This window comes from Saccopteryx leptura, chromosome 1 (assembly GCF_036850995.1).
Source record: "Saccopteryx leptura isolate mSacLep1 chromosome 1, mSacLep1_pri_phased_curated, whole genome shotgun sequence".
NCBI lineage: Eukaryota > Metazoa > Chordata > Mammalia > Chiroptera > Emballonuridae > Saccopteryx > Saccopteryx leptura.
In genome coordinates this window covers 384,223,461-384,244,131 of record NC_089503.1, presented here as the reverse complement: position 1 = coordinate 384,244,131, position 20,671 = coordinate 384,223,461, and the positions used below count along the sequence as shown (strand labels likewise).

Here is a 20,671-nt window from a genome sequence, read left to right as displayed (position 1 = left end):
GGCAAAAATGAGTCATCTCCGCTGCCTTTAGATCCAGGAAGGACACACTTTTTTTTTTTCTTTCAGGAACTCTGTATAAGAACAGGTGGCACAAATTCAAGTGGTAATAAATCATCCAAATGCCTCTGCTACTGCTAACCCCCACACGGTTTACTGCCTCCTGCCTAGTTTAGAAGACAGGAAGCAGGGATGCGAGGATCACGTGAGACCTGTCAACAGCTTCCTGTCTGGGCAATATGGCGGGCACAGCGAATAAGCCAGCAAGCAAAACTGGCCTGTCCTATCCTCAACACACACCAATCAAGAACAGAGGCCCTTCGACCTTTGTTACATCCGGCCAATCATTCACTCCCTCACTACCGATAGCTTGATTTAATTCACTGTCTCGACTGTTAGCATTAACTTCACTGAAAATACCAAATGTTGACTGAAAAAGCAAGCACCCCCCACCCCACCCCCAGAGCAGTGTGTTTCAACCACCAGTCTGCCAGAGATGTCGATCTGGTCTGCAGGGGCGTTAACCACCCCGAGGCTGTGGACCGGCCGACATCTCCGGCGGGCTGGCGGTCGAAACACACCGCTTTAGACAACTTCACTGTGTGCTGAACCGGGACGCTACTCACCGTGGTCCAAGAGACAAAATACACTGTTCTCCCCGCTGCATTTTCTCCAGAGCTTTGTCGATTCCAATGGGAATGTCGTGGTCTTCTCCTTCTCCAACGATGAAAACCACGTCTCTGCGATCAAACATCTTCCCACCACAGTGGCCTTCCAGGTGGACTGAAGGAGAAGAGAAAGGACAGTCACCCAAGCTGCCCATCGGGTCTGGCGAGTTTAGGGCAGTGATAAATGAGAATTTCCCCTTCCCCATTTCCTCTAGAGGCATGCATGGTTGTCTCGTCAAACCTTTGTCTCCCAGACTGAACCTCTAAGTCTTCAGTTTAAACTTCCCATTACTGATAACCTTAACAATAAGATAGCTTAGTGGATAACAAAATCAAGTGGAAACAGAGGTTTAATTTAAACCTCCTATGTGGCAGAAGTTTCCTCACAGGACCAAGAAATACTACGTTACTTAATAGATAATTATCAAAGTGCCACACATTTAGTATCACGTATAGAATGGTTTAAACATCTAGAAGCGCACACCTTGGGTTCAGATGCTCGGGAAAGACACCTGAACGATCATTTCCCTTATGATACAAAGATGAACTGAACACAGAAGCTCTTTGTCTTCCCCTTGGAATCTTAGTCGCATTCACAAAGATATCTGAATAAAACCGGAAATCCCCAGAATAACATCACCTCACAACTAACACAGCCGTGTGGCTCGGAGGAGGAACACATACATGTCAAGAGTGACACACCAATAAGCAGTCCCCTACAACTTCGACCAAATCACTCAATCACCCCTTCTAAAATGTTAAGTGAAGGGGTCAATTTCTTGGGGCCTAATTCCCCATCCCACTCAAACTCACTCAGCTCGCTTTCCTGGTTTTTTTATTTCTCAAGCCAAAGAAAGAAAAATGCATGTAGATATATATTTTTCTTGATTTGATTAGCTGTTTCCCCCCAGGATCAACAGTTCTCTGAAACTCTCAACTTCCTTTAATAGTAAGGGTCATTCCATCCTGATCATTTATTTAGGTCTTTGACTCAACAAGAAAAATAGATTGCTTGTACCACAGAGCACAACAACAATATAATAATTGGTCTTTCTTAAGAAAATTCTTCCCTGATTTATTGATGTCACCCCATTAAAATAAAAATTTATAAAAAAAAAAAGAAAGAAAATTCTTTATTCCTATTTTTGTAATATAATGGCCTAGATTTGAAGGTAACGATTTCCTAAAATGTTTATTTTTTGGACTGGCTGTTTTACTTTAGATCAATAATTTGCTATAGATACAAAAAAAAAAAAAATCACTTGTTCCCATGAGACAATATATTTTCCAAATACAAATTTAATTCCAACTCACTACATGATCTCAAACATTCTGTAGAGCCCTAAAATTCTGATTCTGCGACCCAGTAATGTAACTCTCAACATAGGCCACAAGCCAGTTTCAAAGGTAATTCCTGTAGTTAATCATTTGAACAGTTACCTTTAGCCTGGGCCTGAGACACGAGAGAAACCCTGCTGAGTAAACAGCAGTTATGCAGATACCAGAGATCACAACGTCTCACAGACGGTCATGCCTCTCCGATTAGCAGGGACTGATACCAACCTGATATGCCGCCACTGCAGACACAGGCGGAAGGCTAAGAAGTCTGGGTAACCTAGAGAGGCCCGACTCCCCGGGGGGTAGGGGGCTGGCACACAGGAATTTTGCTCCCTTTGTCCCATACTCATCAACGCGGACGATTCTATTCCACTCACTTCTGGAATGCTCTAACTTAATCAACCTGCAGCACACTGAACATTCTTTTGAATTGGAAAATCTTTTTAAAAATAAATTCAAGCCCTGGCCGGTTGGCTCAGTGGTAGAGCGTCGGCCTGGCGTGCGGGAGTCCCGGGTTCGATTCCCGGCCAGGGCACACAGGAGAAGCGCCCAACTGCTTCTCCAACCCTCCCCCTCTCCTTCCTCTCTGTCTCTCTCTTCCCCTCCCGCAGCCGAGGCTCCAATGGAGCAAAGATGGCCCGGGCGCTGGGGATGGTTCCTTGGCCTCTGCCCCAGGCGCTAGAGTGGCTCTGGTCGCGACAGAGCGACACACCGGAGGGGCAGAGCATCGCCCCCTGGTGGGCGTGCCGGGTGGATCCCAGTCGGGCGCATGCGGGAGTCTGTCTGATTGTCTCTCCCCGTTTCCAGCTTCAGAGAAATGCAAAAAAAAAAAAAAAAAAGAAAAAGAAAAAAATTTTCAACTTTATTATTTTTAAATACATAAGTATACCAGAGAAGTTCAGCAGGGAGTCTAAGGCTTAACGTGTTTTTACTATAGTAAATGCTGATGTTGATAGGGGCGTTGAGTTCAGAAAGTTTGCATTAAATATTTTTAAATCTTCCCAAGAAATTTAATCCAGACTAATGCGATGACACCCTCTAATGGAAAAAGATCTGCGGAGTGAGCAAGCCCATGTACTGTGAAATTCCTCAAGTATTGAGGTTTTTATTACCCGACTAGCTCACAACTTCGTTGACAAATCTTTTTGTCTGAGGTTTATTATTAGAAGTATCTTCCTCCCTAAAGGAGAGTGCAGTTAGGAGGGAGGAAACTATCGGTACGTTCGTTGTGGTTTTCGGTTGATCAAGTTTGAATGTGTTCTCAAAACAGGAAATCCAGAGACTGCAAAGGATTCCAGCACGTGTGGCAGTTTCCGAGACTGGTGTGAGCTCGATGCATGCATGTACTCAGTATTAACGTTACACACATAATCTCAGAAGTTCTCTTTACATGTGACAGTCCATCACAGCAGGGGGAACATCTGTCTACTAATAAACATGTTGGGAAAGACAAGTGAAGCAGGCAAGCACAGAATGAAAACCTGGAGTCAAGTGATAATGAAGGCAAATAATGAGGAAAGAAAAAACCATTCATTGCAGCCGGTCTCGCGAAGACAAACTGGAGCACCAATGTTTGGCCACCTAATAGGAAGGTAAAAAGATTGCAATAACTCGTTTTTATAAATACAGTCTACCTTATATATGAACTAACCTTTTTTTTCCTGCTAAATCTATAGGTTGGGCCTGAACAAGCACTATGTACAGTATTTTCACAAAATCTGAAACTGATTGTGTGATACATACACAACACACACGCACACACTACCTTTTGTATGTATATACAAAACCACCATCTTTTAAAAAGGATGCTCTCTGGAATGTTAGACAAGAGAAGGTAGCACAGCCTCAGGGACCACACAAGCCATTGGTTCTGTACATCTATGAGGAGCAAAGGCTTCTAAACTTAGAGCACTGGTATGACAAGTCTTACAGGACTGCTGACTAGCACTCACACGCCACCTGGGAGCCACACAAATGCGTGCCTATTGCTACAGTAGGGACCCCTCTTTGTGGTGATGAAGGCAGACACGCCTCGCTCCTCCCCGGCCAGCTACTACTGTTTTAAGGGTCTCTACAATCGCTGCTCACAAAAACCCAGGCTGCTCCTGACCCTGCATCTCTTAATGCAAATACTCACTTCATAAATATTTGATAATAACCACCATGACTCACTGGGAGCCCGGCCTCGGGGTTCAGGAGGTCTGTTGCTAATTCCAGCCAGCATGATTTACGGGAAGTAAAGGATCTATGACGTGGCCCAAAGGGAAGAGGGATGCTTCTACTTAGGGCTTTTTTGGTAGGGAAAGAAATACACAAGTTAAAAAGGGACATTTTCTCTTGACTTAAAGTCTGTGTAACTTAAAGGGGTGAAGGGGGGCGGTCGTCAGAACCCCACGAAGTCAAACCAACTCAAATGACTCGAGTTCAGCTATGCAATCTGAGGGTAACCACATCAAGTGAGCCTGGTCTGCTGCAAAACATCACTTCAGCTGGAGCTCTGACTTATTGTTCTCCTACTGCCCTCGAGCAATTCTGTTTTGAAGAGCACAGAACACCCTGTTCTGAATGTGGTTGGCACATGAACTCGATGTGCTGACAGCAATTTGTACTCCGGTTAAAACGTGTGCGTACTGCAGTAACAAAAACTGGAATGCAAAAACTGTACAATTTGTATTTTAGGAAGCAAAAGTGAGAAAGAGGATCCATAACCAAAAAAAAAAAAAAAAAAAAAAAAAGGGCAGTGAATGCTCCAGCCTAAAGATGTAGCTCTGGTAAGTGTCTGTTTTCCTTTTTCTAATTATAGTACTTGGTGTCTGATAGCTTTGCACTCGTTCCCAAAACAATTACTGGGTCATGGGGATCTGAATGGGAATGTTGTAACAGCATTACTACTAGACAAGATCGGCCATTTGGCCAGAGAAAACCAGGTTGTGACAGGTTACTTCCACTTGCCAAGGGTTTTTCTCTGCAGCCTCATTCATGCCAAATGAGTTTCTCTGCCTATATCTCCTAACAGAGCAAGAGCATCCAAGAAACAGGGGATCGTAATGACCGCCTGGAAAGACAAATGAGGAACTGAGACGGATTTCTAACATCGGGAGAGCATATTTAATTCCTGATTAGAGGAGACACTCTTCCCACCAGGCACGGTGGGCAATGTGGAGGCAAACCGTCGCTTCCTCCTCTGCATCATTACGTACTGCCCGAGATGAACAAACACCACTCTAAGGTTGCTTATGAGACCGAGGGGCAGATCCTAACTGAGCAGGCTTGGAAGCTGACTACGTGAACAGAATCACATCCACGCAGATGACATATATCCTAGTCTAAACAGGAAGCACACTCAGAGCATAAATTCTTCACCAGAACAAATCCTCACTATTCTTCTCCTTACACGGGACAGCACTTGAATCAGACCTGGATTCCAGTTCCAGTTTGCCACGTAACAATGGTGGATCCAGGCAAGGTGATTTAAACTGACTCCGTTTCTTTACAGAATGGGGGAAATGATATCAGCTAACTCACAGTTGTTGAGGGGATTCAATTAGGTACTGAGTAAAGCTTCTAGCCTAGTACCTGGCATTCATTCATTCACTCATTCATTCATTCGTCAGGGTATCTACTACGTGAAAACTGTGGATACACAGAGATGAACTCAATGGATGTTAGCTACTATTTTCCTGTAATTAGTGGTAAATTATACCAAATATAACATATCTTAGAACTTGGTATAAGAAACCACTCAATGGCTTTACAGAGAGAGCTCTCCAAGTACAGATAAAACTGAAAAGTAGGCAAAGGCGATGTCTTATGCTGTACCTCACAGTGCCTAAAACACAGTTCAGGGCTACAAAGTAAATATATATTTAATGACTGGTCTGCAAATAGGACAGTAGGGGAAATAGAAATAATTTCCACACATATATAGGAATTTTCCTTTTCGATATATTAGTCAGTACTCCTAATGTTTAATAAATTTTAAGAGCTATTTCAATCTTTTACCAATATGGAGCTTTTATTTTCTGATACTACTAAAACAAATGATCCACTGGCTGGGTTTTTTTTTAATAACAAAAATGACTATTTTCTACTAAGATTTTACTCTACCATAAAACTTAAAGATACCTTTTCAGAAGGAGCTATATAAATCCAAAATATTTGAAAGAATAAACACTGTCCACTTTGACCAAGTGCCATACTACATTATTTTGTGAAAACATATAATAAAGTGGTTTCAAGAATTTGCTCTCTCTTACTGGACAAAATTTGCCAGGACATTCATAAATGCTTCAAAAGCACGTGAAAAACCAAACTATAAAATCTCGTAGCTCTATCAGATCTCAGTGTGGGCATCTATGAAATCTTTCTTCTGTTTTCAGTTTTTGGTGCCATTTTGTTTTTGGTGTCTTATTTATAAAGAACGGGCAGCTAGATTGTGCTGTCATTTTAACCTTATGAGAATTTCTGCCTTGAATAGGGAACTTTATTCTATCCATATTTTTTGTAATCACTGATAGGATTTGTTTTATTCCTACCGTTTTATATTATGTTTTCTTGTTATTTTCCTTTATTACTTTTACTGGATTATTGACCAAATACTCCTTTTTCCTTTACTTCCCTATTTCCCACTGGGTGGTTTGGAAGTTCTACATGCTATTCTTACTAGTACCTAGCATTAAATTTTAAACAAATCGTTTCGAGGTGCATATAACTCTATCAACGTTAACAATTATTCAGTGTAATTTCTCCTGGAATGAGAAAGTCATTTGAGGCAATCTTGCTTCCCCTCTCCATCTCCCACCTATGCCGCTTTTCTTGTGTGTGTGTGTGTGTATGTGTGTGTGTGTGTGTCTTGCGTCCATGCACAATAGACAGGAAGGGAGAGAGCAAGAGAAGCATCGACCTGCAGTGGCGGCCCCTTAGTTGTTCACTGACTGCTTCTCATATGTGTCTTGACTGAGGGTGGGGGCTCCAGCTGAGCCGGTGACTCCCTTAAGCCAGAGACCTTGGGCTTCAAGTCAGTGACTTATAGGCTCAAGCCAGTGACCTCAGGGTTTCGAACCTGAGACCTCAGCATCCCAGCATCAACGCCCTATTCACTGCGCCACCGCCGGTCAGGAAATGCCACCTTTTGTTAAAGCAACCCAGAACCTAGCTCCGGACTGTTAAACTATTATTATTTTTAACACTGAAGTTCTACCACTTCAGGAATCTTTCAAGATAAATGTATCCAATTTCACTGTCATGTTCTGGAAATTACTTTTTTGCTTACTAATGTTTCTTATGCCTAAGTCTTCACTTCTTGGCTTTATTTTTTGTGATGTCTTAGTATCCTATAGTATTTTTTTTTTTTCCAAAAAAGGGTATGAGTCTGCATATTCCAGAAAGTTAATTTTGTTCTCATACTTAAATGATCATTTGGCTGAGTAAGGAATTCTAGGTTCAAAATACTCATAGTTAGACACAATGCTCAAAGCTTGTTTTTTTTTATTACTTAGTCACGTGTAACAAGTCAGATGTCATTCTGATTCTCATTCCTTGATAATAGTTTGTTCCTCCCTGTAAAAGCTCAAAAGTTTCTTTAAAGCTATGCAGTTAAGATATTTCCCCAGGATGTATCCCGTATGCCACTATCAACTGGACCTTGCATTCTTAGCTCTTCTATCTTCTCTTTTTTTTTTTTTTTTTTGAGACAAAGAGAGAGAGAGGGTACATAGGGACAGACAGACAGGAAGGGAGAGAGATGAGAAGCATCAATCATCAGTTTTCGTTGCGCATTGCGACACCTTAGTTGTTCATTGATTGCTTTCTCATATGTGCCTTGACCGTGGGCCTTCAGTGGACCGAGTAACTCCTTGCTTGAGCCAGTGACCTTGGATCCAAGCTGGTGAGCTTTTTGCTCAAACCAGATGAGCCCGCACTCAAGCAGGCGACCTCAGGGTCTCGAACCTGGGTCTTCCGCTTCCCAGTCCGACGCTCTATCCACTGTGCCACTGCCTGGTCAGGCTCTTCTATCTTCTCTAGGAAATTCCCCTCTACACGTTTGAGCAGATGCACATTGTCTGTCCTTGACGTCTGTCTTCTCATTTTTCTCCACCTTTCATCTCTTTGTTTTTTACTCTATGTTCTGAGATACCTTTGACTATCTTTCACACCACCAATTCAGATTCTAGGACTTCCTTCCCATTTTGCTTTTCAACCCTTCCTCTGAGTTCTGCTTTCGATAATCATCACCTTTTTTTTTTTTAGGCGAGAGGAGGGGGAGAAAGTGAGGCAGACTCCCTGCATGCACCCCAGCTGGGATCCACCTGGCAACCTCATTTAGGGCCAATGCTCCAGTACTGAGCTATTTTTAGTGCCTGGGGCCACACTGACCAATTGAGCCACTGGTTGCAGGAGAGGAAAGAGGGAGAGAGGGGAGAGAAGAAGGAGGGGAGAGAAGCAGATGGTCACCTCTTTTGTGTGCCCTGACCGGGTATCAAACCAGGGATTGTCCACATGTTGGGCTGACGCTCCATCCACTGAGCCACCAGCCAGGGCCAATAATCATATTCTTAATTTCCAGAAACTTTATCCTCCTTTTCCTTTTTCAAAGAAGCTGGTTGTTTTACTTATAAATTTAGTATCCTGTTAAATATCCCTGAAAACAGTAATTAATATTTTAAAAGCTCTCATCTGTTTCTTCTTAGCTCACCTTGGTTCTTCTCTTTCACGGTATTTGCTGATTATTCTTTGTTGTCTGACCATATTACAGAGGAAGGATTAAGCAAGATCGAGTAATTATTGTTACCTCGCACAGGATTTCTAAGCAGTTGAACACATTTCCACGGTAGGCCTTTTCCCAGAGTGGGTGGGCTAATTGTAGAGACCCCTGAGGGAAGACTGCAAATATTTACTGGGCATTCTGAGCTGAGCACGGGGTGCACAGGAAGGCTGAGGACACCTTTCCACTGGTGCTGTATGAAAAAGTTCCTTCTCCTTCAGGAGCAAAACACTTCAGCATATTTACTATTGTGCAGACCTGCTATTTCACTTTCCCCCTTCACATCTGTTTTAAAAGTTCAAAACTACTTCATGTCCTCATCTCTAGTCTGAGTCCTAACATGTGGTGTCTTCTGAGGCAGATCCCTGTTTTATTTTAGAAATCTGGCTCTACTGGCTTTAGCCTAAAAGCAAAAGCCACAGCCAGACCCTGGAGTAGTCATTCTCAATCCCTGGCTGCAAACTGGAATTACCTAAGGGAGTTTAAAAACAACAACAGAAACTTGTGCCTGAGGAGTCCATCCTTAGAGGTTGAGACTTTTGTTTGGCCGGTCTGGGCCGAAGCCTGGGCATCAGGGTAAAAGCTCCCCAGGTAATTCTAAACTCAGCCAAAGTTGACAACTACTAGGATCGACTCTGCTGGCCCAGCTGGCCGTATTGTGCAACAACCCTGACCGCCCGCAGCCGGCGTTGGCTCCCCCGTCCCGGCCGACTGCGAGCTTGGAGTCCTGCCCAGGCTCCCTGGGAAGGACGGCATGTACCTCCACGGAGGTCTTCTCTCCACCTGTTTTCGGTTGGGTTTCCCGAGTCTCGTTTCCATCAGCCCAACTCATCTATGTCCCATGTTCCCAAACGGCTCGTAACTTCTGGTCCGCTTCTTGCGCCCTCCCCGTGTCCCAGCACCCCACGGAGCCTTTCCTCTGTGCGGAAGCCATTCCCCATCGCACACGTCTGTGGGCTCGGACAGGGAATGGAGGGGAGAGGGGGGGAGAGGGAAGGGCACGCCTACCAGCTGCGTCCAGGAGATCCCTCAGCTCAAATGTTCACATCTGAAAACACTGCCCCTTGTCTGCATTCTTTGCATGCAAACTCGGCTGGAGGCGCTGTGCGGCCAGAGGCCAGAGGCCAGAGCCCCGGCCAGCCTCCCACGTGCCTGTGCCAGCACCGACTTTAACCAGCCTGGCCATGTGAGGGACCAGGGGCTGGGGGAAGAGGGCTGGTGGCCACTCAGAGCCTTTAGGTCAGTCAGGCCGGATTTTCTAAGAAAGCGAAGCTTAAAAGGAACAATGGAGCCACTCCTGACAAATAAACTAAAGTACGATGACTAACAGTCATCATAATGTCAGGAAAAGGAAAAAACCTAAAAATTGATTTGCAAGCATTAGGATCCTGACAGAGACAGTAAATAAAAAAAAAATTTCCTTGAGAAATAAATCCTGTTAAACTAATGTAAGTTTTCTTCACCACAGAGAAACAAACTATTAAAAGGAAGTAAAAGATCACCATTTAATAAAAGGCTTTTGATTCGGCCCACAACTTTATTCTTCAAGAAACAAACAAAAATTCTGAAGAGATCCAATTTAAGTAAAATTACTATTAAGATGAGGTGTAATTAATATGAAGACTTATCAAGGTCAAATCAAATTAATCAAGGGTTACAGGTCCACTCTGGTCGAGCCAAAAGGATTTGCGGATGGACTGAATGTCCGATATAAGAGAAAGTCAAGGGTTTCTTTCCTTAAATCTATTTAAAGAAAGAGAAAAAAAAATTGTAAAAACATAAAATAGAGGGGATAAAAAAATAAGTGTCCACCATCCATCCTTCTTCATTTAACTGTCACAACAGACTGTTGGGGGGGGGGGATTATTATTCCAATTTTACAGATAAGAAAACTAGATGCTCATGGTAATTAGGTAACTTGTGTGAAGTCATAAAAATATCCAGATTCCAAATACAGGGTAGGCAAAAGTAGTTTTACAGTTGTGAGAATGCACAACAGTTTATTCTTGTATTATTGTTTATTAATTATTGCATTATTTTCCATATAAACAACGGTAAACCTATTTTTGTCCCACCCTATATAATACAAGCCTATTCTCCCAAAAAGCCTGTGTGGCCCCCTCCCCCGACTACTCACTTACAGAAGGGGCACTTTGTAACTCTTGTGTTTCCATAAAGACACATTACAATGAATGATCACTGTCTACTGCTCTCTGTCACTCTAGAACTAGATTTCGTTCTAGGATTTCTACCTGATTTTGAATCTATGTGTATGGCTGATGCTACAAAAATAACAGCAAGCCAGGCCCTGGCCAGGTAGCTCTAATGGGTAGAGCCTGGTCCCAATATGCCACGGTTGTGGGTTCTATCCCCAGTCAGGGCACATATAAGAAGCAACCAATGAATGCACAACTAAGTGGAACAACAAATCAATGTTTTTTTTCTTCTCTCTATAATCAATAAAAAACAAATAAACAAACAACGGCACACCAGTCAAGTCTGAGAAAACTTTAAGAACAATGTGATCTTGGTTTCTGACAGGGACCACTTTTAAGTCAGTTGTCCTCCTCCCACACACAGCTACCTTGTTCCAGAGAAGGAAAGCAGGGCACCCTGGCCTTAATAAATGAAAATACAACACAATTAAATCTTATAAAACTGATTTGCTCTGCTCCAGAACACTGAAAAGGAGTTCTGAAAGAAAAAGTAAAAATTAAAAAAAAAAAATTGTTTATTGATTTTTTTTTTTTTTTTTTTTTCCATTTTTCTGAAGCTGGAAACAGGGAGAGACAGTCAGACAGACTCCCGCATGCGCCCGACCGGGATCCACCCGGCACGCCCACCAGGGGCGACGCTCTGCCCACCAGGGGGCGATGCTCTGCCCATCCTGGGTGTCGCCATGTTGCAACCAGAGCCACTCTAGCGCCTGGGGCAGAGGCCACAGAGCCATCCCCAGCGCCCGGGCTATCTTTGCTCCAATGGAGCCTTGGCTGCGGGAGGGGACGAGAGAGGCAGAGAGGAAAGAGCGGCGGAGGGGTGGAGAAGCAAATGGGCGCTTCTCCTGTGTGCCCTGGCCGGGAATCGAACCCGGGTCCTCCGCACGCTAGGCCGACGCTCTACCGCTGAGCCAACCGGCCAGGGCTTGTTTATTGATTTTTACAGAGAGAGAGAGAGAGAGAAGAGGGAGAGCAGGAAGCATTAACTCATAGTTGCTTCTCACATGTGCCTTGACTGGGCAAGCCAGGGGCCTTGAACTGGCGACCCAAGCACTCCAAGTCGATGCGTTATCCACTGCCCAGGAAAGTATGATCTAACAAGATGAGAGACAAAAGATTAGTCATCACGGACCTGTGGTGGCGCAGTGGATTAAGTGGTTAACCTGGAATACTAAGGTCGCCAGTTGGAAACCCTGGGCTTGCCTGCTCAAGGCCCACCTACGTTTCTCTCTCTCTCTCAACTCAATAAGTTAAAAAAAAAAAGTAAGTCATTGTGGCCCTGGCCAGGTGGCTCAGTGGACAGAGCGTCATCCCGGGTTCAATCCCAGTCAGGGCACATACAAGAAACAATCAATGAGTATGTATACAATTGAATGGAAACATACAAGAAACAATCAATGAGTATGTATACAATTGAATGGAACTCAGTGGAACAATGAGTTGATGCTTCTCTCCCCCCCTCCCCTGTCCCTCCCCTCTTCAAATCAATGAAAAATCTTTTAAGAAAAAAATTAGTCGTTGCCCTTCCTTAATATATTTAAAAACAGAAAATAAAATTACATAGATTATTCACATACATTTTAAATATTCCATTCATAGTATATTGCTCTTCTTGCAAAAAGGATGGGGATATAAGAAAAAAAAATACAAAGAAGAGAAAAAAGAAAAAAAAATACATGTATCTGCTCATTTCTGCAGAAGAAATACACAAATAAACCAGAAATGAGGAGGCTGATGACCTACAGGAGGACATAGTGGGGAAATGAGAACAGGTCAGCAGGCAGGAGGTGGAGGCAGCACTCCTGGGCCTTTTTGTATCAAGTTGGCCCTCCCCACCTGAAGGTCCTGCCTCCATGGAGTCCACTGTGAAGGAAAAACATTCAGGGGGGGAAAGTTACACTGTTGCTAACGTGTACTAAACGGTTAGGCCTGTGATGATTGCCTCTGTACTGAACATGCAGACTTTTATTTCATGTCATTATTCTAAACAATATGGTGTAACAACTATTTGCAGAGCAATTATATTGCATTAGGTATTCTAAGTAATCTAGAGATGATTTAAAGTATAAGAAAAGATGTTTTTAGGTTACCTGCAAGTACTTTTTTTTTTTTTTTTTTTTTTCATTTTTCTGAAGCTGGAAACAGGGAGAGACAGTCAGACAGACTCCCGCATGCGCCCGACCGGGATCCACCCGGCACGCCCACCAGAGGGCGACGCTCTGCCCACCAGGGGGCGATGCTCTGCCCATCCTGGGCGTCGCCATGTTGCGACCAGAGCCACTCTAGCGCCTGAGGCAGAGGCCACAGAGCCATCCCCAGCGCCCGGGCCATCTTTTGCTCCAATGGAGCCTTGGCTGCAGGAGGGGAAGAGAGAGACAGAGAGGAAAGCGCGGCGGAGGGGTGGAGAAGCAAATGGGCGCTTCTCCTGTGTGCCCTGGCCGGGAATCGAACCCGGGTCCTCTGCACGCTAGGCCGACGCTCTACCGCTGAGCCAACCGGCCAGGGCCTTTTTTTTTTTTTTTTTTAATACAGAGACAGAGTCAGAGAGAGGGATAGACAGGGAACGGAGAGAGATGAGAAGCATCAATCATCAGTTTTTCGTCGTGACACCTTAGTTGTTCATTGACTGCACTCTCATATGTGCCTTGACCGTGGGCCTTCAGCAGACCGAGTGACCCCTTGCTCAAGCCAGCGACCTTGGGTCCAACCTGGTGAGCTTTGCTCAAACCAGATGAGCCCGTGCTCAAGCTGGTGACCTTGGGGTCTTGAACCTGGGCCTCCACATCCCAGTCCGACACTCCATCCACTGTGCCACCGCCTGGTCAGGCCAAGTACCATTTTATATAAGGGACTTGAGCATCAGCAGATTTTGGTTGTCTACTGGGGTCTGGGGGGAATACAGTATGTCCTGAAATCAACTCCCTGTGGATACTGAGGGGTGACGGCAGTTTGGAATTTCATGGTAATGCTTCCCATATCCACCCCCCTGCCACCCAAAAAGAATAATTACAATGATCCTGAGTGTGGGGGAAACCGCAGGTGGAATGCAAATATAACAAATAAATACAGCTTTCACAAATGTGTAACACCCTACTGAAGGAAGTGAGGAAGAAAAGAACTAACCTAAGTTGGAAAACAGTGTTTTCAATGTATGCTATACGGCTAATAACAAAACGAACGATACACAAATATCTCCTACTTAGGAAATTTATTTTTCACAGGGCGTGCATGAGTTGGTAATTCTGAAACTACTTTCTGTATATATTGTGATTGAACAAATAAATATAGTATAGATGACGAGAGCCAAGTTTCTCACTTGGGGAGAAAGCAGTTTCAAACGAGCAGAGGAAGAGGGCGAGGACATCCAGCTATGGCACTGGACGGGAACGGGAAGCGTCAGGATGGACCGTGGTTTTCAAAGTACACACAGACCAGTAGAGAAATACACGCAGATGCGTGTCTATGCATACTGAGGTCCATGTACTTCCTAGCTCTGTCTGCTAAGAAGTTCTAGAAGCAGTAACATTCCATAGCATGAGTAAACCCAGCACTCAGATCTTACTTTATAAATACCATTCTCCAATAAGAGAAATCAGAGTTCCTTGGAAAATGGCTCATTTGAGACCTGGGGCAGCGGAATGACAAAATGGGCCTAGGGCAGCTGTGGTGCCCAAAGAAAAAAAGGTGCCTAAAACCCACGAAGAGATGGTAACAGGAAACAGCAACCCCGCTGAAGGAGATCCTCCAATGGGCAATGGTGGGGCAATGAGAGCAACAAAATAAGAAGAGGCCTGACCAGGCGGTGGCGCAGTGGATGGAGCGTCGGACTGGGATGTGGAGGACCCAGGTTCGAGACTCCGCGCTCATCTGGCTTGAGCAAAGCTCACCAGCTTAGACCCAAGGTCGTTGGCTTGAGCAAGGGGTTACTCGGTCTGCTGAAGGCCTGCGGTCAAGGCATATATGAGAAAGCAATCAATGAAAAACTAAGGTGTCACAATGAAAAACTGATGATTGATGCTTCTCATCTCTCTCCGTCCCTGTCTGTCTGTCCCTGTCTATCCCTCTCTCTGACTCTGTCTCTGTAAAAACAACAACAACAATAAAACCCCAAAACAAAAAACAAAATAAGAAAAGTAGTGTACAAAAATCTACACAATAAAATAAATGCCCATGGGCCCATAATGATAGAAATCAACTGAGTAAACAAACAGGGGAGAAGAGGCTGCTAATTCCAACTAAATATAGAAGAAACATTAAATATTTAAAGAAATCACTATTAGGAAAATACCACACTAAGAAATGCTGCATGCAAAAACCATGCATGGATGTTAATTATAATCAGCGTGTGAAGGTGCTATGCCAAAGATGTTTGCACAGTCTCCTAGTATTGCCCTCTCAATGAGATACCTAGTAATGACAAAGGGAAGAAACAGGCACTTTACAGGGGAGAAACATGACAGGCCCCGCCTCTACCAAGTGACTCAAGACACATCACTAGCAATGAGACTCCAACATCCTGTACCTCTTGATAACGAGAAGGGCACAACATCACTTATGTAGTATTTCTCCAAAAAGGCATAACCTTAATATAATCATGGGAGAACATCAGACAAACCCAAACGGAGGGATATTCTACAGCATAACTGGTCAGCTGTCTTCAAAAGTGTTCACGAATGTCATGAGAAGCACACAAAGACTGAGGAAGCCTCAGCCTGGAGGGGACTAGGGAGAGACATGGTAAGTAAATGCAATGTTGGGTCCTGAATGTGATCATGAACCAGAGAGAGGACGTCAGTGTGGCAACTGGTGAAATCCAAGCAAGATCTGTTGAAAAGTTAATAGTATTTTATCAGTGTTCGTTTCCTGATTTTGGTAAATGTACTGTGGTTCGGTAAGATGTTTAAATTAGAAACAGTTGGGTGAAGCACATAAGGGATTCTCTGTACTAGTTTTACAACTTTTCTCTAAGTTGAAAATTATATAAAAACAAAAAGTTTTTAAAAATGACTCATTGAAATATCATCAAAAGCATGATTTGATTTAATTTAGCCTGCTCCAAAGTTAATTCTGCAGTGGTAGTTTTGTGGTACTGTTCATAACTGGGAAAAGGTTTTCCTTTTATTTTTTTATTTTTCTGAAGTGAGAAGCAGGGAGGCAGTCAGACAGACTCCCACATGAGCCTGACCAGGATCACCCGGCATGCCCATCGGGGGCAATGCTCCGCTGCAATCAGAGCCATTCTAGTGCCTGAGACGAGGCCATGGAGCCATCCTTAGCACCCAGGCCAACTTTGCTCCAATGGAGCCTTGGCTGCGGGAGCGGAAGACAGAGAAAGAGAGAAAGGAGAGGGGGAAGGATAGAGAAGCAGATGGGCGCTTCTCCTGTGTGCCCTGGCCGGGAATTGAACCCAGGATTTCCACATGCCAGGCCGACGCTCTACCGCTGAGCCAACAGGCCAGGGCCTCCTTTTAATTTAAAAAAAAATTTTCCTGGGCCTTGACCAGCTGGCTCATGGCCCTGGGTGTGGATGTCCCGGGTTTGATTTCCGGTCAGAGCACACAGGAGAAGCGACCATCTGCTTCTCCACCCGTCCCCCTCCCTTCTCTCCCTCTCTCTTCTCCCACAGCCATGGCTTAATTGGAGCAAGTAGGCTCCGGGTACTGAGGATGGCTCCATGGTCTTGCCTCAGGTGCTGAAATAGCTCAGTTGCCAAACAACAGAGTTGTGGCCTCAGATGCAGAGCACTGCCCTATAGGAGGTTTGCTGGGTGGATCCTGGTCACGGCACATGCGGACATCTATCTCTCTGCTTCCCCTGCGTCTCACTTAGGAAAAAGAAATTTTTTTCCTTTTCATTTGGTTGACAAAAATCTTCCAGCTCTAATATATTATAAATTGTCGAATGTGGGGAGTCACTGTATCGTAGGAAAAAAGTATCTACTTTTGTATATGTTTGACATTTTTCATAATTAAAATTTTAAATACATGGTATACAGAAGCTTTTTAAGTGCTTGTTAATAAACGGTAGACAATTTTCTATCCTTCTTGCACCTTTCATGAACCGCCTGCCGCAGTGTGTAAGAAGAGTGGAAGCTCAGAGAGGCGAGGGCCAGTCAGGGCCAGCGGAAGCCGGAGGTATCCCTGATTCCGGGACTGGGCGTCTCTCCACCGTTACACATCTGAGCTCTTCGTTTCCTGTAAATCTTACTGTGAGTGATAACTAGGTAAACATTCCAACTGCAGTAGTACAGTAATACTATTGATAATTATGTATTTCCAATTACCAAAAACACACACAACTAATTTGGACTAATTTGCCAGGCTCGTAGAAATATGGGTCCAAAGTGGTATATACAATATTAGAGATGAGAAAATAAGCTATTCTAGTTTACAGTTTTAAATGAACTCTTTATTTTAACATAGGCCTTTTATTCGTGGTGCCATCCTTGTTTAGTGATTTGAATTTTTTTCTTAATGAAACCATTCCTCCGTTTTCTCACAACTCTTTTTTTGAAGTACTTCCAACATTTAACCGTGCAGAAAGTATTTATGAACATGTGTGTGAGGCACTGCAGGTGACGCTGAAAACAGAAGGACGAATATCTCCTAGAGCTGGCGCACCCGCAGTACCGGGGAAATGGGCAGATGCCCGTCACAGCTGTGACTGACAGTTACAGCAGTGACTGACAAGCGGCAGGGTGCACAGCGGTCTACCCAGCGTGCCCTGGGAGGAGAGTGATTCGTCATCCTAGTCCTCAGCAGTGTCCTTACTCCCAATTTAGCAAATAGAAAAACAGGATAGCCTCAGGTCACTCAACAAATGGCAAGGCAGACCTTGAACCCAGGCCTCCATCATGATGTAGGACAGAATGAGCACTATCGTCCAATTTGATCAAACTAAAATGACGAACCCCTTTACCTTGAAGACAGCCAGTGGGACAGGGTTGAGAGGCCTAAGGGGCCTTACAGTCGCCTGCTCTGTACAGTAACTCTGCAACCGGCAAGGTACATCATTTCTCTAAACTCTCTGTTCTCATCTTGGGATACTAACCCTTACCATATCGGACTACTGTGAGGAATAAATGAGTAAGTATTTAGGGTAAGGAGTCCACAGAGTAGGAATCCCCTGACGGATGGCCTATCCTTTTATTCATGTTTGTCCAAGTTTGTAGGGGCTGGCACAGCACCTGGCACGTGCACGTTGAGTAAGTATTTACTAAATTAAATCATTCTCAAATAATTATCAAATTTAAAACGAATTCTTGAGACACAGTCAATATAGTCGTTTCTATAAACAGGTCTGAAGAAAGAAATCTCCATTTCATCCACATCCACGGAGCCCCCGCCCCCCCCATGTGCTTACTTTCCACCTTGGCTCCCTCGTTGGGGTATGAATAGCCTTCCCCTTTGTGTTTGATTCTTCGGATAATGCCTCCATCTTCAAACAGATCCTCTCCTTTGAAATCAAGGAGCTCAATCTAGAAAGGAAAAAGATTTGGCTGAGAAAAGAGCAAACAAAGCCAATTCAACATACATACAGGCCAGGGCAACCCTTTCTCCTTTCATTATACAAAATAAAACTCACTTATATTTACATTTATATGTATATGTGCATCTTAGTCACTGGAAGGGTAGGAAAAACCGAGCGCTGCACCTCTGATACCTGGAAAGAACCCTCCTGTAATGACAGTGTCTGGGACCACACCCTGCGGGGAGCGGAGCCCCGGCAGACAGGAAGTACTAGGAAACTGCTTGCTGGGCAGAGCGCCAGAGCTACAGAGTGCTGGCCCGAAACTATTTTGTCTGACTCCAGAGACCACCCCTTTCCCATTCCAGACTCACGGAATTCCCTTCTTAAAATGTAAGAATAAATCCTACAAAATCAGGCCTATAACCACCCAAGGGTGTATTTTACCTACCATAGTTACAGAGTTTCAAGAATATCCCTCCCTTGATTTAAAAATCAGGTTTGACCAAATATAAATATGTGCAATTCAACACACGATGAATAACTTACTATCACCCCCTACTGTGTCTAATGAGATCTGTGACATTTGTAAACCTTTATAATAGGAAAATACTTTACAACTTGATTGAGGCCTATTTCAACCTCTCTTTCCCACATTCCTAGTCTGTCTTCTGGTCAGCTTTAATACGTCATACTCACACAACTGACCAGACCTTTATTCCTAAGCCTGGTCGCTTGTTTATTTGAATATGACTTTTCTGTGCCAGAGACACGTTTCTAAGAAAGCGCTGGCACACACCCCTTGGGTTTGTGGGAAACAATTCAAGAAAGCCAAGCTCCAAAAGAAATAAATTGGATCTCATTCTCAACAGCAAGCTTAGCTCCTTGCTCCCCTGCCTGTTGCTTCAGAACCAGCACTACAGCAGAGCAGATGCTGACAAGACAGCATCACAGACAGCCTTACCTCAAAAAAGAGAGTTGCGTTGGAGGGAATTTTGGGAACATTGCCAGCCGAGCCATATGCATATTCCGGTTTGCACAGCATATGGCAAATCTCTCCTTTCTTCATGGTAGCCACCCCAATGTCCCACGCCTTGATAACCTGGCCTAAGAGAAAGGAAAAGGTAAGACCAAAACTGCAATTATGTTAGGTGTAAGTCTTGGTTCACTGATGTGCAGCTTAGCCCAAGTGACTCCATTTTGGACCAGTTGTCTCTGTTTTAACAACAGCTATAGGCCATATTTAAAAAGATTGAACTGTCATAACACAAAAGTTGAAACAAATTTCCAATTCTTTACACTACATACTCAGCTAGGAAATAAGGTCTACAGAAGAACTCAGTAAAAGCTACACACTGAGAAATAAATTATGATTTTTTCTTGAGGGCTATCAGAAGAGACTCTGCTGAGGAGGACAAAAGTATCAATTTCTCACCATCTTGAGATTAAGTCTTTGAAAGGTGGAATATAATCTTTGAAATGTAGTTGGGTTGCAGTTGTTGCTTAATTTATAGTTTCAACCATAATAATAAATGAGTGTTTTCTAGGCAGAGATGAAACAAAAAAGAGTATAAAAATGGAATTTGTCCTAAGAAAGCATATAATTTAGTTGGGGAGAGAAAAACAACAAATAAGAGATAACAGACAAGAATCAACTGCATGAAAGAGACCATGAAACAGCTTTTTTTCCTTAAAAATTAGCATAAGGAAAAATTCTTTTTTCTAAAAAATAAAAACAAAAGGGTATGTGTCTTTTTGTCAAATCACGAGAACCACAGAATTCAGATTTTTTTTTGTTTACCTCATTGCGGGAAACTAAAGTTAATCTTACTGCTCAACTACAGAACTATATTTTAGCCTATATCATCTCCTCTTAAAATAAGCCAAGGGTAAAATATAAAATTAAGATAAAATTTAATTTTATAGGTCAATAAAAAACTTAAGTATTGAAAGTGAGACCGGGTAAACGATGAGCCCCAGAGGAAGTGAATTCTGGAGAGTGTGTGTCTTGAACTGGAGAGCTGGCGGCAGGGTAACGGGAGGGGGACCCTATACGAAGGTGTGTAAGTGGCGAGAGGGACAAAGCATTTGAGACTCATGACCTCAGCTTTGTTTTCCGTGTTATAACTTCTCAAAATATCAGATACACTTATCTTAGTTAAAGTTTATATAATATATGCCTATTTATCAAAACACGTGAAAAATATATAAAGTGAAAGATA

General features: G+C 43.6%; 1 protein-coding gene and 1 long non-coding RNA gene across 3 annotated transcripts in view; one reads left to right on the top strand and one right to left on the bottom strand.

The window, feature by feature from the left end:
• FKBP5 (FKBP prolyl isomerase 5) overlaps positions 1-20,671 on the bottom strand; it is a 122,249-nt gene that overhangs the window by 21,831 nt on the left and 79,747 nt on the right. For both annotated transcript variants that reach the window (XM_066359571.1, XM_066359572.1), the window contains exons 4-6: positions 19,414-19,556; positions 18,345-18,459; positions 624-780 (exon numbers count right to left, since the gene is read on the bottom strand). In XM_066359571.1, coding sequence (XP_066215668.1) covers positions 624-780; positions 18,345-18,459; positions 19,414-19,556 — 415 coding nt within the window. The remainder of the gene's footprint in view (positions 1-623; positions 781-18,344; positions 18,460-19,413; positions 19,557-20,671) is intronic.
• On the top strand, positions 15,171-18,404 carry LOC136387670 (uncharacterized). The gene is made up of 4 exons (XR_010748143.1): positions 15,171-15,719; positions 17,056-17,190; positions 18,147-18,186; positions 18,280-18,404. It is a non-coding gene; the product is annotated as an uncharacterized lncRNA (long non-coding RNA).